Below are 27,056 nucleotides of genomic sequence, written 5' to 3'. Positions count from 1 at the left end.
TGCACGCAAGGATAAGAAGCTGCTGTATGTGAGTACTGTGTCTCCCCCTCAAGGAGGAGTTGCTGACCGGTAACAGTGTTATCAATTGAGAGCTTTTGTTTGGTGAAGTACTATTTTATTTATTTGATACACTTATATGAAGAAATGTATCCACCTTATGGACGCTTACAGCTACATCGAATTATTTTACATATATAGCACTTGGTCTAGTACTTCACTTATTCAGCGTTTTTTGGCTTCTTTTCACACACATGTGTGTTTAAACTTCAATATTTATACATGCACATGTATCTGCTATCCTGAGCACTGCCATTTGGAACTTTGTTTCTAAACAATCTATATGTTTAATACATTATACTTCTTCAAACTGTTTGAGTGCTGTTGCCTCTTTGCCGCTTCATGGTAATGCATGCTTTTATATATATATATTTATATATATATATATATATATATATATATATATATACATATATATTCAAAAAAACATATATAGTAGCGCCACACTAATAAAGTGAATGTGTAAATATAATATAGTGAAGAAAAGGATATATTAATTCAGTGCAATAATATAGTTAGTGTAATACAAAACTAATATTGATGAACTTATTATATCATACAAACAGTGATACAATTGCAAAGAAACAGAAAAAAGTATAAGAACCAGTCCTTATGAAAAGTCCATCAGGTATTGGATAACTAAATCCGGTAAGGGGGTCTCTGGCAGCTCTCAGGAGGATTAACCAAATCCAATTAGAAACCTAAAGAGAAGAGAGAGTGCATGTCCCATAGCATAAAAAAAAGTACATTTATTAATGGGAAGGAAAGGGAAGGGGAAGAATATCACTCACAAGGATATCTAAAATATAGGCAATTGTGATTATATTATATCACCGCCAAGCTGGAGTCTCCGCGTCTGTGATCCGTAATCCAAATGTCACTTGACAGTAACAGGGAACAACGATAACCGGAAGGCCAAAGATTACTGCTGGAAGTCCTCAACCCGATCCGTATGGAACCTCCGCAGGTTCTCCTGTAGTCTCTAGCCACAAATCTGCTCTGAACATGATCTGGCTTGAACAAGGGCTGCGTGATGATGTAGTGTCTTTGCGTGATGACGTAGTTCTGGCGCGTTTCGTTGCACACAGGTGACTTTTTCAAAGGCAGTCATTTGCTTACAGTATAAGTCTTACGCTGAATCCCATTGGTAACATGTGCCAAAATTCATGTATTGTCTAAACTAAATATCTTTTTGTACGTGCATTTATAACCACCTTCACTTGTATCACAATATATTTAATTGATTACACTTTGAGTTGTGCGTGGTGTTTCTTCTTTTTGTATACTAGTTCTGTGGGGTTCTGAGCCATCCGACATTATTCAGCAGTAGAGTCGAAATATTAATTTTTAAGTTTTTTTCCTTATCACATTTTTTCGCTAATATCACTTTTTGGTTGTTTGTATAGTAATATACATATCTAACACTACTGGTTTAAAGGTTACATTTAGTAATCACCTACACTTTTATGGTGGTTTGAAGGTTTAAAATGTTTAATAATTTTATACAAGTAGTAGCGCTGATTTTCTCAATTTTTTGTCATGTGTCCTGTGTAGTATGCGATTTATGTCTTGAGGTGTTAAATAGTCCCTGAATATTAGTGATGTAAGTGCGTTTCTTTATGTGTATGTAAATATAAATTGGTAAAGAGCCCACAGTGTATACAGTGCTTTACAAAAGGTGTGTGTGGAGTTGGAGTGTACAGATGCAGCAACGAGTATTAGAGCACTTATATCTGGGAAATTCTGGGAGATTCTGGGGCAGTCTCACAGTAAATGCCTCAACATTACCTCAACATTTCTGTTAGATTCTTAATGGCCCATAGGATTAACACAGCGGGACATGGCCTTAGCACTCATGGGAAGAGAGTTCTCTCATGTCAGTAGTTACTCATAAACCTTCAGTCTCGGTTTAGGGCATCGCTAAGTGTCCCGAACAGTTGCATAAATTTGTATTCATGCAACCGTCTCTCTTTCGGTGTCCTAAGATTACCTTTGAGTATGGCCACCGTCAGATCATTCATCTTGTGGCCAGTGTAAGAGAAATGTTCGCCAACAGGACTGTCTCTTGTTCCACATGTGATGCTGTGGGGATGCAGATTAATTCTCTTGTTTAGCCCCTGTCCTATCTCACCTCTGTAGTAGCAGCCACTGGGCATTTCATGCACATGATGATGTACACGACATTGCTGGAGGAACAGGTGAACCTTCCTCTGGTTTTGTACTCCAGATTCCTGTGTGGTACTTGTATTGTGCCCTCTGTGTAAAATGTAATCTAGAAAACAAAAAGTGCCACAAAAAAAATCCAGAGGTACCAAAGACCTGATAGCCTATAGTAATTCAACGTCATTCTGTACCACGATGAACCATCGTCATTGTCTATTGAAGCCAATGCATTCTCAGTTTCTTGAAGACTCATCTTCTCTCTTAATTTCTTTAAAATCCAATTATTTTCTTCCTAACAGAAGAAACACTTTATAAGGCCTATTGCCATTGAATACCATTTGTTATGGTGTCACGTAGTAAAGTGACTAATCAGATGTATTGTTTCATATTACCACATGCTGTGTGAACATCCCCATAGGGAAAGAAGCTGGTGCACTGCGTCTCACAAAAATGGAAGAAGTGGGATATGCTTAATCAAAAGGTTTATTCATAAAAACATGGTCAAAAATACTGATGTACAGCAGAGTGGCTACATCAGTATTTTTGTCCATGTTTTTATGTATAAACCTTTTGATTAAACATATCCCACTTCTTCCCTTTTTGTGAGACGCAGTGCACCGGCTTTTTTCTCTATGGGGATGTTCACACAGCATGCTGACTACACCTGGGGGCATGCCAGATAGGAGAATACCAAGAGTTTTTATTTATCATTCTCCCGGTTGCGGTGAAGCCAGGTTGATTACAAGGAACAACCGGGAGTTCTACCTTACCGGCTACATGTGGAGCTGAATCGTGGGGTCCACGGAGTCCAGTAGGATACAGTACAGCATGGTGGTTATACATTTACCCTGCAGTTCGACATCATTGTGCTGAGAGTGTTATGCCAGTCGATGAGGGCATCTTGGAGAGACACACAGAGCATACTGACCGGTGGACCCAAAGGACTGAATTAAACACGACCGGACATCCACTTGCCAATTCTACAAGCCGTGAGTAATGTGAATCTCATTTGTGAGCCAAACAATACAATCCACAGAGTGGGACTGGTTCTTCTATCCACAAAGAGACTTGTGAGGTTGTTTACTCTGTTGAGCACCGGAATTTTGAAGCAATCATGCTTCAGGATTTTTGTTTCATATTACCACATGTTTCCTGAACCTATAATGAAATCACACATCTAGAGGCATTTTTCCCATGTTACATCATCAAAATGTAGTTCCTGTCCTTACAAGGAATCAATGATGTAATGAGAATTTTGTTGACCACAGTGTCAGGTAGCCATGCTTTATCCATTACTAGCTAGCCACTTAACTACTAAGAGATTATTAATAACATACTTAAGTAATCCTATTACATAATCTAATGGTAGAAAAAATTTGCATGGATGTTTTGGCAGTATTAACTACATTTCAATGGCGACTTTCATGGTTCACTTACATTATCGCCAAACACCCATATACAAATGAGGTAACTAACGTATGGTTATCATGCAAATATAATGGCGTAGTAATTTCAATGTTAAATCACAAAAAAATACACTCTTATTTTATTTTTTTAACGACGATTATTATCACCAATTTAACCACCTTATTTGAATCTAGACCACTTTCTTTATACTGTACCATAATAACTCTAAGTGTACTGTAAGTCAAATGCATTTGTATAAAAGGCAACTATACTTTTTTTTCCATCTAATTTAATCTAATAAACATGTATGAAAGTTAAATAGAATGTAGAATATTGTGTTGAGTGATTACAGAGAAAGGAAACTGATCAGATCTGTGTCATTCAGAAGTAAGCTAAATATATCTCATCTTGCTAAATAGAACCAAATTACTTCAAGTATTTCAAATGTTGAACTTGTGTTGTTTTGTCATTCTTGGCTCGAAAGTTTACTTACTGTAATTACTATAAGAAAAAAAAAAGACCCTTCAAAGGAAATCAGAGGATGAACCTTTCTCAGGTTTGGGCTCGGATTCCGAATAAACTTCGAAGAGTGAAGTTGGGAATTCAAACCTGTGAACTTACCCATTAATACTCATTAGTAACAACTATTTTTGTGAATTTCATTTTTCCTTCAGTAATATAAACCATATCATCATTAGGTTACAGTATTGCAATATATTTTTATGATATACAACTAGACTGTTCATTAACTGACAGTCTCAGGCAACTGTATATTTCCACTATTTTCATAACAAGCAACATGGGGAAAATGCTGCAGAAGATTTAATATATTAATATCTACAGTTGTCAAGGTAACTAGCCAATGTGATGTGCTGCAAATGTCCAGATATAACCCGAAACAAAATATAAAATGTATTCTCTATTAGGTATTCCTTATTGCAGCTTGACACCATATTTTTAATGTACAATTCGATTTAATTATACCCTTATCTATTAAAATCAATCAAAACATAATATATTTTTTTCCAAGGGACTCAAGGAATGCATTAGATTGCTACAAAGATTTAACTATTTCAGGATTTTCATCAGAGCAAAACTCTACTGCTCTAACATATATTTAACATTTGTAGGGGTTTAACATTTAACAAATCAAAACAAGAAGTGATATTTCCAATCAGCCATACTGTATCTATGGGCTCCTAATCCTTCAATGAAAGCTAATCCGTGGCACTTTCTCAGTACTGTATATTTTCTTCATATTTTTATAACTGCTGTTAAGCGGCACTAAAATGCAAAAGGCAGAAATGAATTTAAATATGCTTACAGGGCCAGATGTCTTTTGGATGACAGTAACAATCATGCTTTTAATTTTTTTTTTAAACATAGTATTGAAGCAGGGATTCTGGTGCTGAACCCCATGAATTTCAGGTCCAGGGACGTCCTACTCCTTGAGATACAGACCTCAAAAGGGAGTGCGACATCTCGGCAAAGTTTAAAGCTCCCGCATCACACAGGCCAATAGGAAGCCAAACCTGATGATGTCATGGCCTCTTATTGGCCCGCAGGGCACAGGAGCTTTGAAACTCCACCATTTCATGAACCTTGCCAGCCGACCGGTGTGGCTACTGGCTCCCCCTTTGAAAGTAAGAATCCATGGAAGTAAGGGGTCCCCAGAGCTGTAATTTGTGTGGATCAGTTGTTAAGATCCCCTGTTTCAATCCTACAGTATGTTAAAAATAAAGAAAATTGACAAAAACAATCCTCTGCTTGGATTGCCTTTTTAAAATTTTAATCAGAGATTAGTATTTGAATATTTATTTTTATATATATCCTTAGGTAGAGCAAAGAAACACTTTATGTAAATACATTTGTATTTCTTGTAATATTGTAATGCCCCTTGAAATCTCTTTTTTCCCACTATGGTAAATATATTATAGAATTCATTGTACTTTACAAAAAGTACTCCAAAGAAGCATTTTTCCCCAAAGGGTTTTTCTTTTCTTATTTTTCAGAATAAAAATGTGATAATTTGCTTGCTATGGAAGTGAAAAGGACAAAAATGATCATCATGAGATTAGAATACCGAAGTTCTGAACAGTCTCAAGGATCAGCTATATGATGAATAAATAAGCAGAGATACTTTCTTTATTATTAGTATATTCAAATAGTAATTCAATAAGGAACAGTAGTTATTACTGCATGCTTAAGAGCATAACTAGAACAGCTATACCATTAGTCAATTGTATACTAATGACACCTTGGCTATCTATACTACTGATTTTATTCAACTATGTTGATTGTTTTCACTTCTTCCAGAGGAAAAATAAAATAAAATGTGCATGCAAAACAAACATACTGTACACAATCACTGTTTAACAGAACATTTTTTTGTCTGCAGGTGTAACAACAGTACTCACCATGACCACTTTGAGTATCAGTGCCAGGAATTCTCTTCCAAAAGTAGCATATGCAACAGCCATGGACTGGTTCATTGCAGTATGTTATGCATTTGTCTTTTCTGCATTAATCGAGTTTGCAACTGTAAACTATTTTACAAAAAGAGGTTACGCGTGGGATGGAAAAAGCGTAGTTCCAGAAAAGGTAATATTGAATTTGAATACCAAATATGTTTATGTAAAAACTAGTAAATTATACTATATGTCTTCTTCAGATTGTATTACTTAAATGTTGCATGGTAATTGTACTCTCATTGGGTCTTGTAAGCAACATAATATTACTGAAGGTTTCTTATCCCATGTGTTCAAATCGGACTGCAGGGCATTGCTTTGCATAACAATGTGTCCCAGGCATATCTGGCACCACAGTGGCTATTAGTGTAGGCCAAATTAATTTAATCATCTATCGAACGAAAAGCAGAAGAACAAAACTCATATTTAAAATCATTGTGCTATATCCTCACACTATATAACAGCACCAAAATTGACTGAAATGGCAGTTTCATGCGAATTGGTGTGTGATACCCGCATTGCTGCTTGTTTATTCCAGACCTATAACTTTATTAAGGGAATGGAAGGGCTCTGGCGCAACTGCGCATGACAGACTTGAAAAAACTCCCGGATGATCTTCAACAAACTTTATTGCACATCACACACTGGGGCTACACCACGATCTCCCCCTCTACGCGTTTCACCCTCTAGGATAGGGCTTCGTCTCGGAGCAGGGAGACGTGGTGTAAGCCTGGAAATTTAAACTTAAAAAGCCCGCGAAAACGGGTAAACATATTAACCCCTTCATGTAAAAAATTGCCTAAAAAGGCACCAGCATAATCACTGACATGTGAAAGCAGTGCATAAGAGTGTCACAAGAGCCCAAACTATTATTAAATTAATCATTTCTATATTTGGCTCATCTTATAGCTGTGCAATATCACAAAGGGTATCTTAAAAATTGTTAACAACATTCCAAAGTAATACTGCGCCCCTGATTTTGATAATTCAATCGCAAAGTACAGCCTCAGACCTATTATATTAAGTAAAAGCATTCTTAAATGCATTTCACATAATTAATCCAATATAAAGGCTAAGTCGATGCTGATCACTTAAATGGTGAGGTCATTCTGGGGGAACAGTAAGGAAAGATGAGTGGGAAAGATGAGTGGGGAAAAAAAGAGGGGGAGGGAAGGGAAAAGTGGGGAGGGGGAGGGGGAAGGGGGAAGGAAGCGCAAGACAGTTTTTTCTTTGTCTTTCTATAACTTTATTAATGTCACCCTACAAAATGTGAAACTGCCCATTTTTAATGAAAATATTAACTTAGTTACAGTTCTTAAATGCTTAGATAATGTAGAAAACAATTTTATTGCATATGTTGTGACAGATTGATTGTAATTTGCCACTCAATTTTTCAAAGTTAAATATTTTGTTACTAAGGATACTTTATAACTGACAGCCAAATATAAGCAAATGAATAAAAAAATGAACAAATAACTGAGAGGGTATAATATCATGAATGATTAGTGTTTTAGTAAATGTTACAAATGTTGACATTGCATCAATTACATAGTTCTACATGTACATTAAGAATCGATTGTATAGTATAAATAATGAAAAAAATGCAGCGCACTAATTGATTCAAGTGACTAAAAAACACATATATAAACAGCTATAATTCGGAGTGAAAACCAGCGAAAATAAATATATATATAATCCCCGTATACAGGCATACCCCACTTTAAGGACACTCACTTTAAGTACACTCACGAGTAAGTACATGTCGCCCAATAGGAAAACGGCAGCTCTCGCATGCGCCTGATAGCACGTCCTGACCATAATTACCGGCTCCCTACCTGTACTGAATCTGTGCGCAAGCGGGGAGACTATAGAGCCTGTTACAAATGCGTTATTTACTGCTGCGGCACAGTTTATTCGAGCATTTGCCCGTTCTGTGCCGCAGCAGTAGCCTGGCGCGCGCCCGAGTGTGACGGGCGCACGCCGAAGCAGCGGAAGAGCGCCCTCCGATCGGGGCGCTCTCCCTACCGCTGCCGGGTCCGCCGGGTCCCCCGGAACCCCCTGCCGCTGTCCCGCGATCGCGGGACACCAGGGCTCCCTCGGGGAGCCCCTGGACACGCGTGCAGGGGGCGCACGCTCCCGATGACGCGTGACCGCGCGTCTATGACGCGCGGCACGCCGAGGGGCGGCCACTAGCAAGCCGGGAGATTTCCCGGCTTGCGGTACCGACCACACTTCAATAAAGTGTGTCGGTAGTGTACATCAGTTATGCACGTATAGGACGATTGCAGTACAGTACATGCATCGATAAGTGGGAAAAAGGTAGTGCTTCACTTTAAGTACATTTTCGCTTTACATACATGCTCCAGTCCCATTGCGTACGTTAATGCGGGGTATGCCTGTATTAGTAGTTCAACAAATTGTGCTACAAAAAGTGAACACGAACATAACCTTATATAAGGTGTAGAAAGGTAATGGAGTCTGCTGCTATCCAAAGAAGATGGCTCATCATCTCATAGAACTAGGAAAACATTGAAGAAACAAGCGCTAGACTCATAGGGGCCGATTCACTAAGCTACGTTAAGTAGCGCTGAAATGGGTTACATCGCTCGGCCGCAAAAGGGTGAAGCCATAAGCGCTATTCACTAAGGCTGTTTGGCGCGTTTACTGCCTGCCTTGCCCAAAAGGGCCATATCGCGCGATCACCTTCTTCCCCCCCTGATATCGTGCTTAAAGTTAGTTAGCACGATAACTATTATAAACAAAGCAGCCTGTAAGAACTGCATGGAGACGCTGCATCTCAATGCACGGCTCTAACAGGTGATCGTGCTGTCCAAATATGATTTTTAATACTAGTGTACATGAGCAGGGGATCTCCTGACCTGAACCGCTTTGGTTTCAGGTCCGGGGGCCCCCTACTTCAAGAGAAAGAGGCCCCGTTATGGGGTGCCGGTATCCCTTGCAGAATGTAAATGTCCCAGTCACGTGACGCGGGAGCTTTAAAATGCATGGGATACCGGCACCCAGTAAAGGGGCCTGTATCTCCTGAAGTAGGGGGCCCCCGGACCTGAAACCAATGCTGTTCAGATCAGGAGACCCCCTGCACATATACACTAGTATTAAAACACACATAACAATAAATAATAATTCATTACCGTAGCGGATAGCCACTACGGTAATGAAGCTGCATAAATGTACATTTTAATAATAGTGTGTGGCAGCAGGGGGTCCCCTGAGCTGAACCGCATTGATTAATGGCTCAGGGACCCCCTGCTTCCCGAGTTGCAGGCCCCGGTATGGGGCATCGGGTGCCAGTGTCGCCGCCATCTTTATAGCGTCTAAGACGCGACGTGGGCTCTATAAAGATGGCGTCGACATTGGCATCCGATGCCCCTTACCGGGGCCTGTAACTCGGGAAGCAGGGGGTCCCTGAGCCACCAATCAATGCGGTTCAGCTCAGGGGACCCCATGCTCCCACACACTATTAATAAAAATACATTAAAGCAGCTTCATTACCTTTGCGGCTATCCGCTAAGGCAATGAAGGGGTAAGGCATAATAGCATGTTAATTGGGGACAATTGCTCCCACAAACATTGCTATATACAACACATCCCCCCGCCCCCTAACACATACACACTACAGTAATTGGCAAAATTACTATTATCCACATATGGATAATAATGCATTTGCCTATTAAATATACATTAATCACAATAAATACATTTTGTACTCACCCTTGTCCGGCACAAATGATGAAGGCCACCCTCATATTCCTCACCGTCCATACACTGGAGTGCTGAAAAATATACACAATAAGAAAAAGTGCCAAACTAATGTCCCCTAACCCCTTAATGACCTTAGCGGTTGTTAACCGCTACAGTCATTAAGGGGTTAAGCCACCCTGACCCAATACCCACCCTTCACCCATTTATTTGTACAGTGGCTTCATCATGTGTATATATATATATATATATATATATATATATATATATATATATATATATATATATATATATATATATATAAATATATATATATAAATATATATATATATATATATATATATATATATATATATATATATATATATATATATATTTATATACTGTATATGCATGATTAACCAATATACAAATATATACTGTACATGGCCAAATTCAAATCTCTCCCAATATCAAACAGCACCAAGCAAAATCAATATCTAAGAAATCCAAATACAAACACTCAATTTGACAATCTGTACATGATACAATTAATCTGTGCATCATGTATACTATGTCAATCAATTCTCCAAATCAAATACACTAATCCAAACAAGATACAAATACAATCATTAAAGAAAAACAAAGCATCTCAACACAATTAAATTACCATCAATTAATCCAATCACCAATAAATACAATCCAAATCAATTACACACTTCAAATCCTACAAACAAACCATTGTAAAAAATAAAATAAAAGAATCTATAGCAAACAGCCTTTAAATAAACATTTGAAAAAATGAAATGTACATTAGCAACACATTTTTACACAAATCAGCAAATTGCAATTGCAAAAAACATCCAAACAAGGCAAGCCAACAAGTTTTTATTATACCTGTATGTATGTCCATCTATAGTTTACAGATATCAATACAGGTGCAATAAAAGAGCATTAAAAACAATTGAATCACATTAAAAATCAACGTACAATACAACCACTGACTTGTCCTGTACGTATGTATATCCATAGTGACATACATAAATTCAGGGCAAATAAATGGACATAAAAAAAAATGGACGTCATGGAAAAAATACCAAAAAACCTGTCAAATAAAAATAAAATACATTTATTTTGTTTACTTACCATTAAATGAACCACTCACCGAAATCAAGGGGAACCGGAAGCTCTCGGACAGGTAATCCAACAACAGGAACCAGGTAACCATAAAAAAATAAACCCTTACAATCCACAAGTGTCTGTATCTTCTTTCTTGTATTTGTAATCCATAGTGGGGGTCTTCTCCGACCTGTATCTCTCCGACGTGGAAGGAAGCTGTCCTATGTTGCGGTGAGCTGCAGCTTGCATGCAATGAGACGGCAGAGAGTCAAATAAAGCACAGAATTTCACCACAGGGCAGATGTAATAAAGCTTAAGTGCTAGAATAAAGCCAAGGACTTGTAAGTTAGGTACACAGGCGGCACACTTTATTTGACGGTGGTTCATTCCGCAAGCCGGGATATGTCCCGGCTTGCGAGCCGCACTCCCTCGGCGTGCCGCGCATCACCGATGCATGGTCACGCGTCATCGGGTGCCTGTGCCGCCTGTACGCGTGCCCAGGGCTCCCCGAGGGAGCCCTGGTGTCGCGCAGATGTGAGGACGGCGGCGGGACGTTCCGGGGGACCCGGCGGACCCGGTGAGAAGAGGGGGAAGCCCCGATCGGCGGGCCTCTCCTCCCAGGCTTCGGCGCGCGCCCTGGACATCCCGGCACGCGCCAGGTTACTGTCGCGGCCGAGACCGGGCAAATGCTCAAATAAACTCGGCCGCGACAGTACACAGAAGACATTCAATGCATTTAGTTGAAATGCATCTACTTCATCAGGGGCATTATGAAGTACAGCTGCAGCGGCCGTTATTCGAACACTTCATGCGGTGTATACATCGGAATACCCAAGTCATGGCGCGTGATCTCTTCCAACCTTCCCGCCTTAAGACGCGAGTGCAGCGAGTGCAGAAAATTGCATTTTAATGTTTTGTTTTTTAAACACCTGAAATTGACACAGTAGCACAGTAGCACAGTAATTTACACATTGCAATTCATTCATGTCATTGCAACCAAAGAAACAGAATCCATGAAATTAAAACAAAGCATTCGCGATAAGCGCCGGTGCCTGGGGCGATTGGCCGCATTCATGCTGCGTGGAGTACAGCAGAGCACACGAAATTGGCGCCGTGATTTGTTCGACTAACGGCCGCTGAAGCTGTAGATGCATTTCTATGAAATGCATTGGATGTCTTCTGTGGGCATAAGTTTTTATTAACAAAACATTTTTTTTTTTTAGTGCACTGTGAGTTGTACGCTTGTTTCTTCTATTTTCTCCTGATAATATAAATGTATAGTATTTGACCATAATGTAGTTTAGCCAAATTTAGCCTAACAACATACTGCATTGTATACCAGACATTGCTCATTCAATAAAATAATGAGGTTCACTATACCTGCATTAAAGAACATACAAATGCTCAAGGATAATGCAAAGCAAAATTATTGTTAAAAATAACTAATTAGGTAAGAAAAATCATCATTATCATAACAGCTACCGCTGCAATGCAGCTGTTTCCCCATCTCAGTGGTCATGTAGCTACTTACTCAGAGGACCAGAATATGTTTAGTGCTGTGTACCTAGTCAAGCGATCAGGATGGGAAAGACATGTTTTATACATTAAACAATTCATGGCTGACAATTATACAAATCAAACACAAACAATGATTTATTCTTAGCTTGTATAAATTGTAACATCATATTAGAGAATTCTCTCTGGATGCGTTTCAAATTCAGATTAATTGTTCTGCTGATATTGCTAAAAATACTGACGATTCTATTTGTGCAAAAATAGATTTCTTCTTTAGTTCATCTTTTACCTGTCTTGAAGAGATAAGTTTGCTCTTCAAAATGAGAGTCGGAAATTACCTTTAAAAAGTAGTAGGTTAAGCTTACTCTTCAATCAAAGAGCATACCCTTAAGTTAGTTTGGCAACTTAGCATTTCCTTAAACCCCTAAGAATGAAAAATAAAACTAAGCAGAAAATTATTCCATCTATTATTGACTGTTTGTAGACTTCTCTTATGCTCAGTGACTGATCAAAAGAGTTTCATGCATGCAAGTCATTGTCTTGCATGCTAATCATGCTGTGGGATAGCAAAGTAAAATCATTTCCAATAGAAAGCCATATCTTTAAAATACCAGCTTTATTTTCTCAATATAATCATCTTTTTTTTTTTTTTTACTAAAACTGACTCAAATGTTAACTCTAAGAAAATAGAGATGATTTCACAGTTCAGTTTTCACAGCAGTTTGAAGACTCATAGGTCTGTGCAAATGAGCATATTGAATTATATAATTATTACAAGATACATAGGTTTTAATTTTTATTCTCAGGCAAACTCTTTAGGCTTTTAGAACGATATATGACTTCTTAATTCCACTTTAAAATACAGATTAAAATATTTATATTTGGTGAAATCACTATTTTTGCTTTGTGTATGAATTCTGTCCTATTTGAAAATAACTATTGACAATGTTGAAGCTTTTCCATAAGTGGTCATACTGGGGATTAAGGTAGCATTTACTTCTTACATAAAACAAATTCAATGTTGGAAGACCCCTTACAGCCAATTCAATTGAATGGTACATATGGTGTCTTCCAGAGTCATAAGGTCTCTTGTGGTAGAAGACTGCTTTGTAAATGTGTCCCTATGTTTTAAAATCCCCAAATTGCCTGTAAATACATGTATGCATGTATATCTTTATTTATATACTATAGCACCATCCAAGTACATTGTGCTTTACAGCAGTGATACACTTGACATAATATTATAACACATAATGGGAATAAGAGCTTCAGAAATAAAACAATAGGAAAAGGAGTCCATCCCCTGAAGAGCTTACAGTATAAGAGGTATGCGGGGAAAAGTTACAGAGACAGAAGGAGAGTGTACTGCTAAGTGCTTCTGCATGGGGCCAAGGTCAATGTATATGAGATATATAGTATCAGCCAGCGGTGCTACTCATATGCTTCATTAAAGAGGTGTGTTTTAAGAAAGTTCCTAAAGTTGGATAGAGAGGGTTCCAGTCGGATATTGAGGGAAGGGCATTCCAGAGGTGTGGGCAAGTGAGTGAGAAACATTTTAGGCAGGAGTAGACAGAAGACATCCTTGAGCAGAACGCAAGAGTCAAACAGGTGTGTAGTGAGAATTTAGAGCTGAGATGTAAGGGGGGACAGAAGAGTTTAAAAAAAGAGGAGAATTTTGTAAATGATTCAACGTTTAATAGCAAGCCAGAAGAGGGATCTCAGTAGGAGAGATGCTGAAAAACATTTAGGACAGATTAAAATAATTCTAGTATCAGCGTTTATGTGGAAGGTTACAATAGGTGAGATGGAGAGAATGAGTACCTGAGTTAGAGTTTTAGCAGTAGAGCAACAGAACATAGTTTTCACTATCCATTTTAAACATGGCTGTTTCCCTAAAACGTTCATGTATGAGTTCACTATCTGTGCTGTACCTTGAATGGTAGAGGGGTTTTGTCATTGTTTTTAGAAACCACTTGGAAACCATTACCAACTTTGCAATGTAATCAGTAACAGCTAAAACTGATGAGTCCAAAAGGCCCTTTCTACAAGTAACTAATATTTTAACGAGGGAACATTTAGGAAATCATAATAGTGATTTTGAAATTATTTATCAAATGCAGTATTTCATGGGATCAAAAATACAGAAGATAATGGGCAATATTGAAATGTTTTTTAGATTAGAACATTTACTGTATCATTGTAAATCATTGGGTAATAATTGTAAAAGAAACACATTGAAACCAATGTAGCCAAATAAACAGATAGGAAAAGAAATGTAAATTAAGTGACAGACATTTAGATGTTTATAGTCACAAGAGACACAGGCATTTAGCTAAAGTTGCAAAAGGACTATCAGAGTAGCAAAAAATGAAAATGAACAAAAGGATTGCAATGAAAAGTAAGATCGAACCTGAAAAGCTCTTCAAGGACATTAATAGCAAAAAGAGAAGAAAAGAGGACCCAGGTTCATGGACATGGGAGGAGAGTCAGAACAAGTGCTCCAGGAATCCAGGCCCCAAAAATGCTGTCAGATGGCCTGATAGGACACTTTCAGTGTAACATAGATAGGTCATACCAAATTAATCATTTTAGTTTCATTGGGGAAGTAAGTTGCAATTTAGACCAAGGCAATACAGTTGATGGGTTCTATTTAGATTTTGCAAAGGCTTTTGTTACAGTGCTACACAAAAGTTTACTGTACTAAACAAAGAAAACTATTCTTGATACATATACAGTATTTGAATCTGGATTGAACTGATTGAAGGTTAGGCAGAAAAGGGTTGTCATAAATGGTACCATTTGTAATTGGGCTAAAGTCATAAATTGAGTACGTCAGGGTTCAACCACTGCTTTTTAACTTGTTTATTAATGACTTGAGGTATGCAGCTATAAAAAAAAGTATTTAGATGACACTAAATTATGTAGTTGAGTAATAAAGTCAGAGCAGAATGTATTATAATCTACAGAAGGATATGGATAAACTGGAAGCTTGGACAGGTAAATAGCAGATGCAGTTTGATACAGATAAATGTAAGGCAAAATTAAATTAAGTAAATCCTTGATTAAGTACAGATCAGGAGAATATTATGAAATGCTCTAGTACCGTGCTAATGTAATAATGTAGTTAAGTCCAGATTGTAGAATGCGTGGATGAATCAATATTTATATAATAAATACAGTGAGTATACCATAAAGAACTTTCAAAAGACAGGTAATCCCCGAAAACCGGAGATAAGTGAAGTAATCACCAACCCTCTATTTCATTGGGAATATCCACTTCAATGGAAAATATTGAACTCACAATCACCCACTTCTAGGACTGGATAGGATGTGCAACTGCTGATAAAGGAGCCAAGATAGAGAAGTGAAGAGTAAAGCACAGCCAAAAGGAGCAAGGAGAGGATCCAATGAACTCAATGAATTCTCCTTGAGAAAGAACATATAGTTCTAAATGCCTAGGAGGTTATCCTCTATGCTTAGATATTCCAATAAACATTTTTTTAATTCATTGGATCCTTTCCTTGCTCCTTTTGGCTGTGCACTACTCTTCACTTTTCTACGTTAAATCCTTGATTTAGAAGTGCTTGAAGAGATTAACCTAAGCTATAGCTCTCAATATCAGCCAGTAGCGGCAAACCCTAATAAGATATTATTATACTCAAAATAGGGTATACTGTACAGTCAAAGGAAGGGACTGCTGTATCATTTGTCACTATATAAATCCCTAATAAGATCACACCTGGAATATGGAGTGAAGTTTTGAACGCCTACAGTATATATTAAGAAGACATTATTGAACTGTGAAAACTGCAGAAAAGAGACACCAAATTATTGAAGGGTGGGAGATTGGATTTATCAGGAAATTCTAAGAGGGAATATGATTATTATTTACAAATGTATTGAAGTTCAACACAAGGAACTATCAAGGAAACATTTATTTCCAATGACAGTACAACTGACACTGTGTCATCCATTGAGACTGTAGGAAAGATGATCCCAGCAGCACTAAAGGAATTGGTTGTTAACAGGAAGGGCAGTTGAAATACAGTGTTTACTACCCATGGAGACTATAATGGCAGATACAATATATATCGTTAAAAAAAGTTAGATATCTTTTTAGAAAAGAAATGCACAGTGTACAGGGATATGTCAAACAAGAAACATTGCAGGGATGTTGATCCATAGAGAATTCTGATTGCCATTACTGGAATCAGGAAGGATTTTATTTTTTGAAACATAATTGACAAATGGTTCTCTAGAGATTTTTGTTTGCCTTATATAAATAATAAATATAAGTACAAATATAGGATGAGTATCTTAGCGAATTAAATTTAAAATAAGTTGAACAGCAATATGATGACCCAAATCAACTTTTGAGATGGATGTGAAAAAAAATCTTGAAGGCTGAAAATTCCTTACACAACAATAACATACTTAAAAAATATGTGAGGTTCTATATAGTCATGATTACACTGTACAGGTCTTAAGTATTAAGTATGCAACACTGACATGGGCAATTTGTAAATTATGGAAAAATTAAAGGTAATGTACTTCAAGGTTTTGTAGTGTAGTGATTAAATGATAGCAAAAACCCAGTGTTTTGGTTGTAAAAATGTGACACATTTTGTGCCTAAACAAAATATTTTTAAATTGCATATTGTACTGAAAACTAGGCAATTTAGCAAAAATAACCACAAATTATGTTTCTTTGCATTTGCCTTTATTTGATTGAAATAGCTCATATTTCAGTCAGGAAACATATGCACTCATTTTAAAGACATTGGCTAAATTCCCCAAATTCAGATAAGAATAAAAATATAACTTAAGCACCCAAAATATGCATTTACTTTATTGCTTTATTCATTAATGTGTTATCACCAAATTTGTTATTCATATATTGAAAACAATATGTATTTGTCACCTACCCCAGGTTGGTGTTATGTCAATCTTGGCTATTGTATTGAATGTAATTAAAGCCAACCTAATGTAGAATAGGTTACAAAAAAATATAATATGAACATAGTAGAATATATTAACTCCTTAGAAACCCTTATGGTCAATTAGTCATGTTGGGCTACTAAAGCCTTAATATTTGCACATGGTATGCTATGCTTTTTGTGTTTTATGTGTAAGGTGTCTATGTTGTACAGTTATGTGAATCTCTTTGGTTCCTGAAGGCCTTCTTTTGCAATGAATTTGTAGTCTTAAGAATCAAAGGGGTTAATGTAGTTTGTTCCATTTGTTATAGTAAGCTCATCAAGTACAGTAATTATGTTTTAAAATAATTTAAAGGAGTGCTGTTGAGGTGTGACCAACATAGAATAAAAGAAAAATCACAATATCAACACACATCCAAATTCACAATTACTACTTAAATCATGATGAATAAAAGCCTGCACTTCTTTAAGTTGTTCTAATATTTTCCTTTAAAATGGAATTTTAGATTTTAGTTTCAAGTTTTAGCCTAAGTATGATAAGCGTGTGCACCATTCTAAGCTAACTCCAGATCAGAGACTTTGAAGCAGGGGACGCTGATTCAAATCCTGGTGACAGCTCCTCGTGACTTTGGACAAGTCTCTCTTTTACCCTATGCCTCAGACACCAACATTAATATTGTAAGCTCACCTGAGTAGCCAGTGTGTCTAAAATTCCATGTGCTTTGAGTCCTATTTGAGGGAAGCACTGGATGAAATACAATTATTATTCAGGTTTATTCATTTTTTAAGAGAAGCAGGAGGAATTCAGCACAGTGAACATGGTGAGAAATAATTAAATTAGAAGTAAAGATTTGGCTGAACTGGGTGACATGCTGGGTAGAGATAGGCGAATCCACCCAAATCCGTTTCCCGGATTTTTTTGCATTTTTAACCCAAAATCCATTTTGCGGTGTAAAATCCAAAAATGGATTTGGTCGGTTTTAATCCAGACGGATTAATCAAAAACCGCCATTGGATACAACCTGTCGACGGATTTGTAGTATCCAATCCGCGGATTCTGCAATCCGTTGGCTTATTATTTAGACCGGTTGCGGAATCCGCAGAGTGTAATAATAATAATATTAAAAAATATGCAAAACGCAAATCGCCGTTTTGGGGATTTATCAGCTGAAATCCACAGAGCAAAGGAACCGGCCGATCTGCTGAAGATCTAAATTTGCCCCCATCTCTAATGGTGGGTAAATTTATCATAAATTAGCCATCATAAAAAGCACAATTTAAATTAAATATTAGAGTTCAAGATCTATAGGCTTTTATGCAGCTGATGTAAATTATAAGAAAAGGTCATTGATGATGAAACGTTGGGTTTCAGTGGAATGGATATGCTAATTTTGCACCTTTGGGTTTTCTAAGAAATACTATTTCATACCTCTGGAGCAAAATTTTAACTTAACTCAAATGTTAATTGTCATATTATTTAATGTCAATATTTTTATTGTGCAAATTTTATGAAGCTAGAATTGTTAGTGAAAAAAGCGTTTTTTGTGAGTTAAAAACTCACATTCTTTTTTTTACCGTGTGCAAAAGTAACTTAAGTTTAATCCAGTTTAGTGAACGTGGGCTATTGTACAATCCCAGGAAAACAAAGTTCTACTGCATTTTCAATTAATATTAACCCTCCACATTAGATTGATATTGAATAATGATCCACACTTATTCCAATAATAAGGTCGGCATTTTCTCTTTAAGATTAATTTGGCTGTGCCATTGTAAAATCAAATGTATCATTTCTTACTTTTGAACTTCTACAGTACAATGCTGCAAATATTATTGCTATAAGAGTAGTAACATTTAATTAACCACTGTAACCTTTAAACCATACCTAGTTTACATTGATGATATTTAAGAACTGAATTCTGAAATTGACATTGAGCCATAATTGGTTGTTTTTTTTCTTTCGATTCCTTCATTAAATGGAGACAATCTATAAGAAAAACAGCTATTTGAGAAAGATAGACAATTGATTTTTCTGGGTCATGCATTGCTGGAGAAATCAAATTATTCCAGCATAATATAAATGACAGCAATTAGCAGTGTAAGGTCAACCTAAAAGCTTCACTTTGGACAGAAGAGACATGTGTAGCACTGTACATATATTTAAAAATGATAGGCAAATACAGGGAAATGAACGGTAAACATGGATTCTGTCAACTTTACAATAACACCACTAGAAAGCCCCATGATATACTAAGAAGCAATTAGGCTCAGTTATCAAGGCAGTGAACACATAATGAGACTTCAAAATACAGTATGTAGTCTATATGTGTCAAATACAAAATCAGTCAATCAATGGTTTTATCAACGTGCTGACTACACAAGGGTTTTGCTAGGTGGGTCAATATAGTGAGCATTTGAGGCTAGTGCCAAAAGTCTTCACAGAAAAGTTGAGTCTTAAGTGATTTCTTTGAAAACTTTGAAGGTGGGAATTTTACTGATGCTGATAGCATTTGGAGGATGAGTTTTGGGGGGCTGAGGGTTATTCTTTGGGTCAGGGGGGTCACTTGGGAGTATTGATCAGCAGGGGAGATTCATCAGTACCCCCCTTGAGTTTTGTTATGGGGATCCCTGGGCAACATTTAAAACGGGAATAAATAAATAATACATAAAACTGGTAGGTAGGAGTGGATAACACTGGGGAAAGCAAATGGGAGAAGGAAAACATGGAGGGGAAGGGGAAAAAAAGGGGGGAGAGGGAAGGGAGATAGCAAAGAGGTGGATGAGTGCCACCTCAAAAGGATTACCTTTGTGCACCGGAAAAAAACATATTACCAGATGCCAGCAAACAATAAAATAAACAGTGATCCAATACTAGTATACTGCCTGTGCGCACGCCTGCAGCCCAAGCAATTTGTGAACTTGACTGCAGGAGATTGTAGACGCTGCCTCATTGGCTGTACCAGCTCACGTGCGCTGACTTCATGTGATTTTGATTACATCAGGCAGGGGGGGCCCGAGAAATTTCATGGATGAAAAGGGGGCTCGGCATAAAAAGTTTGCTCACCCCTGTACTAAATAACACAAAGTTAATTAAATTCACCTGTGCATCAAACAATACTTATGAATATGTTATCTGAATGTTTGGAAATATATGAAAATCTGCCATTAAGACTCTTACCTGTCCTGGCAAAGAATGGATTAATTGGGCATATACGTTCTTAATTGACTCTTATGTTTATATACCGGCATCTGAAGACTCGTTCCCATGCACTTTTTTTGCCTTGAGAAAGTGTGCTATGCGCGAAAAACGTACGTCGGCACGTTGAGATATCAGTGATGACATCATCATAGTGTGCCACCTCAGCGAGGTCCATGTTTGTGGGGCTGAGCATACTGTAACAAGTGCTCACCACAAACAGGACAGGACCGCAGGGCTGAGTACATCGACCAACAACTGCGCAACCGCGTCCGGATTGCAGAGTCATAGTCATTTAGCTGGGTCAGGGTAGGAGAGGTCAGATTAGTCATGATACTCGCCGTGGTCTAGGATTGAAGAAGTCGGATGGTCGTTGTGCGTAGCTGGGGTCCAGGAGTAGAGAGGTCAGAATGGTCATTGTGCGTAGCCGAGGTCCAGGGGTCAGAGAAGTTAGAAGTCCGGATACAAACTGAGGTCAAAGGTAACAGATAAACAAGGCAGAATGCAAAAGCAATCGCAGGGCAGCAAGATGATAGTGGCAAGCATTAGAAACATAAACAAGGTTTATGTTCAGCCAATTTGCCTAGGGGCTAGCTAAGCATATAAAGCACAGGGAGCCAATGGGAAGGCTGCAGGCAGCGAGTCATCATACATAGACTGAGTAATGATAGGCAGGGGTGGAGTGAATCCCAGCTGTGGAGAAATGAAGGGAGTTAGCATTAACCCCTCAAGTGCCCCTGATATAGCGGCACCAACGTGAAGTGGGAACAGTGAAGTTCTCCATTGTGTCATGGAATGCAGAGCGGGGGCAGAGCCTAGGTCAAGTGCTGTCAGGAGTACTGCGGCGCTCGCGCGAGGGGCATCACCCAATGCGTCATGGTATGCATCATGGGGTTGGGACCGAGGTCCAAACCTCACATTCAGTAAGTTGTATTCAACTATTTTAAGTACTCCCCTATTCAGATCTCCAAAAATGCAAGGTTGCTACATACATCAGTGGTGTGAAAAAGAAAGTACACCCTCTTTGAATTCTATGGTTTTACATATAAGAACATAATAACAATCATCTGTTCCTTAGCAGGTCTTAAAATTAGATAAATACAACCTCAGACGAACAACAACACATGACATATTACACCATGTCATGATTTATTTAACAACAAAAAAAGCCAAAATGAAGAAGCCATGTGTGAAAAACTAAGTACACCTTATGATTCAATAGCTTGGAGAACCACCTTTAGCAGCAATAACTTGAAGTAATCATTTTCTGTATGACTTTATCAGTCTCTCACATCGTTGTGGAGGAATTTTGGCCCACTCTTCTTTACAATGTTTCTTCAGTTCATTGAGGTTTTGGGGCATTTGTTTATGCACAGCTCTCTTAAGGTCCAGCCACAGCATTTCAATTGGGTTGAGGTCTGGACTTTGACTGGGCCATTGCAACACCTTGATTCTTTTATTTTTCAGCCATTCTGTTGTAGATTTGCTGGTGTGCTTGGGATCATGGTCCTGTTGCATGACCCAATTTCGTCCAAGCTTTAGCTGTCGGACAGATGGCCTTACATTTGACTCTAGAACACGTTGGTATACACACCCAGGTCATGTGGCTGCAAAACAAGCCAAAATCATCACCCCTCCAACACCGTGCTTAACAGTTGGTATGTTTGGTTTGTGCTGATATGCTGTGTTTGGTTTTTGCCAAACGTGGCACTGTGAATTATGGCTAAACATTTCCACTTTGGTCTCGTCTGTCCAAAGGACATTGTTCCAGACGTTTTGTGGTTTGTTCAGATGTAACTTTGCAAACCTAAGCCACGCTGCCATTTTCTTTTTAGAGAGAAGAGGCTTTCTCCTGGCAACCCTTCCAAAAAAACCATACTTGTTTAGTCTTTTTCTAATTGTACTGTCATGAACTATTTTTTATTTAACATGCTAACTGAGGCCTGTGGAGTCTGAGATGTAACTCTTGGGTTTTTTGCCATTTCTCTGAGAATTGCACGGTCTGATCTTGGGGTGAATTTGCTGGGACATCCACTCCTGGGAAGATTGGCAACTGTCTTGAATGTTTTCCACTTTTGAATAATCTTTCTCACTGTAGAATGATGGACTTTAAATTGTTTGGCAATTGCCTTAGTAACCTTCCCAGATTGATGGGCAGAAACAGTTGATTCTCTAAGATCATTGCTGATGTCTTTCTTCCTTGGCATTGTGTTAACACACTACTGAATGCACAGTCCAGCAAACTGCTAAACCTTCGGCTTTTATAGAAGTGGTCACACTTGCTGATGATCAATTAACCAAGGGCATTTGATTAGCAGCACCTGTCTGCTACTTAGCATCTTAATTCCTATGGAAGCAGTACGGGTGTACTTAGTTTTTCACACATGGCTTCTTCATTTTGGCTTTATTTTTGTTAAATAAATCATGACAAAGTGTAATATGTCATGTGTTGTTGTTGATCTGAGGTTGTATTTACCAATTTTTAGATCTGCTAAGGAACAGATGATTGTTATTATGTCCTGATATGTAAAACCATAGAATTCCAAAAGGGTGTACTTACTTTTTCTTTATATATATATATATAGTATTAGGTGATACCTTTTTTATTTGGACTAACAATATATGTCATAGGACAAGCTTTCAAAAGTTCTCCTCTCTTTGTCAGGTCAAAATACTGGTTTGCAAGTAAATCTACAGCTAAAACAGAGGTATGGAAAGCAGAAAAAAATAGAGATTTAGGGGTTCATGCAGTAAGCAGCGGAAAGGCATTTCTCGCCACTTTCCCGCCTAAAAAGCCTATCCGTATTCAGAAAGGGGCGAGAAAGTGGCGAGATTAAAAAAAAACGCCAGTTTGGCTGGCGTTTTTTTTTCTGCCGGTGGCGGGGAGAGAGGGCACTTTCCGCCTAAAAATTCAACTTTTTCCGCCACGCTGTATTCTAGTAGAGGCGAGTAGCTAAGCGGAGCTATTCGCCTCTCTAGAATACCGTTTTGCTGGCGGATCAGCCACGCAAGAAAAAGATGGCAAGTTGCTGCTCAGAGACAGCGGATGAGCGGCGGATCGGCACTTAGAAAAAATTCAGGCCTTTTTCCTGGTTGGGATTGATGCCGGGGGTCTCCAGAGCTGATACCATTAATATCAGCACCGGACCCCCCCCCGGCATGCATCCGAGGCAGGAAAAATGCATTTAAAGCCCACTTCATTACCTTAGCGGTTAACCGCTAAGGTAATGAAGGGGTTAAACAGCCGTGCCAGCTTTATTGTGAGTAACGGGGGTGGGTGAAGGGGGTATTTGGCCCTTGTTGTTTGTTTAGGGCTTGCGGGGGGGTTGCAGGTACACTTAACCCCTTCACGAACGTAGCGGTTAATACCGCTATGGTCATGAAGGGGTTAAGGCCTCCCGCTACCCACCCGCAAGCCCTAAACAACCACCGTTGGGGCTAATACCCCCTTCATCTACCCCCACTACCCACAATAAAAAAATACACACACCAGCCCCACACTAACTAAATAAATATATATATATATATATATATATATATATATATATATATATATATATATATGACCCCAACAACACCTATACCACCCTAACATACAAAACAGTAATGGGCACAATGACTATTCTCCACAAATGGATAATAGTGCAGTTGTCCATTTAAAATACATACAGAACAATAAAGACATTAAATACATATAGCACACACCCATGTGCGGCTGCCACGATGAAGGCCATCCTCATCTTTATCCTGCCCATGCCCTATCCGCTTCTGCAAAACAGACACAAGAATAAAAACATCCAATGTAATGTCCCCTAACCCCTTAATCACCATACCGGTTATTAACCGCTACAGTCATTAAGGGGTTAACCCACCCTCACCCACATACCCTCCCCCACTAACCCCCCCACCCCCTGAGGCCTAACCACCCTCACCCACTAACCACAAGGGAGGCCTACCACATACCCTTGGGGCCAATACCCCCTCCCCCCAACACATACAGTACAATATTGTGCCAAATAACTATTATCCACATAGGGATAATACATTATTTGGCCATTATTAAACACATTAAATACCGTAGTAAAATGAAAAAAAAATTCTACTAACCTCATCAATAAGAAGGCTCCGTCGCCAGCATCATCCTTGGGGTCCGTTGCCAAAATAATAAATAGCCAATACATATCAATGACATTAACATACCAATGAACCCCTTAATTACCTTTGAGTTTAGTACCCGATGACCTTGAAGCCATCCTGCAATGGCAACACCACTTATGCATAACATCCTCAATGAATTAAAAAGCAATTTCCTAAACAAATCTCATGTAATCATTCAATCTGAAGCCTCAAATGCCACTTAAAACATTGCATTTACAGTGTATACATGTAGCATAACATGTAAACTACATGTACACACTGCAAATCAATGTTAACAATACAATAATCCAACTAAAATAGCCTGACATCACAAGAAGTATATTATGTAATCCAAAAAAGTCACCATCAATGAATTAACAGACATGAATTACATCCCTAAACAATTAAAATACCATCCATACCAATTACACAATTAACTATAGCTATCGTTACAGAGAACAAGTTCAAAACATACAAAAAAGGACACCAAAAATTACACTATACTAAAGCAAGCCTCTCCATAACCTACAGTACAGCATAGAAGCCCAACAATTACATCTCTCTAATAATAAAATACATTTAACACACATCTATGCATAGCAGCATAGCCACAATCATTTACAATACAGTAAATCAAGCTTTTACAACACTATCATTTCTTACCCTGTATGTATATATCTCTCTAGACATACATACATACATACAGAGGCAAGAAATGATATGCATAAAAAAAATAGACACATGAAAAAGCAAAAAAAAACACAGTTACATTAAATACATTTCTTTATTTAACTTACCATTACTTGCCCCCACCAACTCCCGTTGATCAGCTTACTCACGAACCAATCCACGAACAGGAACCCATAAAATAATAAACCAGAAAATAATAAACATTAAAATAATAAAATACGACAATCCAGGGGTCTTCTAGTTGTAATCCATCTTCATCTGTATTCTTCTACCTTCTTCCGGGGTCTTCTTCCCGTCTGGTGCCACGCCCTGGTCTTCTTTCTTCAGTAGGAGGTCCTTCCTCCTCGGCGTCTGGCTTCAAAATGAGACGACATAGGCTTTTAAAGGCCTATGACGTCACATTTTCGTCATATGGTTCCCAAGGCCCTGATTGGGCCGTGAAAACCATGTGTTTTGGCCGATGTAAAAAAAAATGATGACGTCACTTAAAGGCAAAGAAAGCACAGCGAATCAGAATGGCTTTGCTTCAATTGCCTTTAAGATGACGTCATGAAAAGAAACATGGCCGGCCTCACATGGTACGGCAGCCAATCAGAGCATGGGAAGTCTATCCCTACTCTGATTGGTTCAAGTACCATGTGACAGGCTTTCAATGACGTCATATCCGTTCTTCCCCAAGCCTCTGTCACATGGTCTACTAGAGCCAATCAGAGTAGGGATAGACTTCCCACGCTCTGATTGGCTGCCGTACCATGTGAGTCCGGCCATGTTTCTTTTCATGACGTCATCTTAAAGGCAATTGAAGCAATGCCATTCTGATTGGCTGTGCTTTCTTTGCCTTTAAGTGACGTCATCATTTTTTTTTACATCGGCCAAAACACATGGTTTTCACGGCCCAATCAGGGCCGTGGGAACCATATGACGAAAATGTGACGTCATAGGCCTTTAAAAGCCTATGTCGTCTCATTTTGAAGCCAGACGCCGAGGAGGAAGGACCTCCTACTGAAGAAAGAAGACCAGGGCGTGGCACCAGACGGGAAGAAGACCCCGGAAGAAGGTAGAAGAATACAGATGAAGATGGATTACAACTAGAAGACCCCTGGGTTGTCGTGTTTTATTATTTTAATGTTTATTATTTTCTGGTTTATTATTTTATGGGTTCCTGTTCGTGGATTGGTTCGTGAGTAAGCTGATCAACGGGAGTCGGTGGGGGCAAGTAATGGTAAGTTAAATAAAGAAATGTATTTAATGTAACTGTGTTTTTTTTTGCTTTTTCATGTCTTCATTTTTTTTTATGCATATCATTTCTTGCCACTGTATGTATGTATGTATGTCTAGAGAGATATATACATACAGGGTAAGAAATGATAGTGTTGTAAAAGCTTGATTTACTGTATTGTAAATGATTGTGGCTATGCTGCTATGCATAGATGTGTGTTAAATGTATTTTATTATTAGAGAGATGTAATTGTTGGGCTTCTATGCTGTACTGTAGGTTATGGAGAGGCTTGCTTTAGTATAGTGTAATTTTTGGAGTCCTTTTTTGTATGTTTTGAACTTGTTCTCTGTAACGATAGCTAGAGTTAATTGTGTAATTGGTATGAATGGTATTTTAATTGTTTAGGGATGTAATTCATGTCTGTTAATTCATTGATGGTGACTTTATTGGAT

At 38.3% G+C, this 27,056-nt stretch overlaps 1 protein-coding gene across 2 annotated transcripts in view; it reads left to right on the top strand.

Annotated features, from left to right (window-relative positions):
* The window catches only part of GABRA1 (gamma-aminobutyric acid type A receptor subunit alpha1), a 270,753-nt gene that overhangs the window by 223,852 nt on the left and 19,845 nt on the right, over positions 1-27,056 (top strand). For both annotated transcript variants that reach the window (XM_075601925.1, XM_075601924.1), the window contains one exon: positions 6,026-6,228. In XM_075601925.1, the coding sequence (XP_075458040.1) occupies positions 6,026-6,228 (203 nt within the window). The remainder of the gene's footprint in view (positions 1-6,025; positions 6,229-27,056) is intronic.

Source organism: Ascaphus truei, chromosome 5 (assembly GCF_040206685.1).
Source record: "Ascaphus truei isolate aAscTru1 chromosome 5, aAscTru1.hap1, whole genome shotgun sequence".
Taxonomy (NCBI): Eukaryota; Metazoa; Chordata; class Amphibia; order Anura; family Ascaphidae; genus Ascaphus; species Ascaphus truei.
This window is presented reverse-complemented; position numbering and strand designations above follow the sequence as displayed.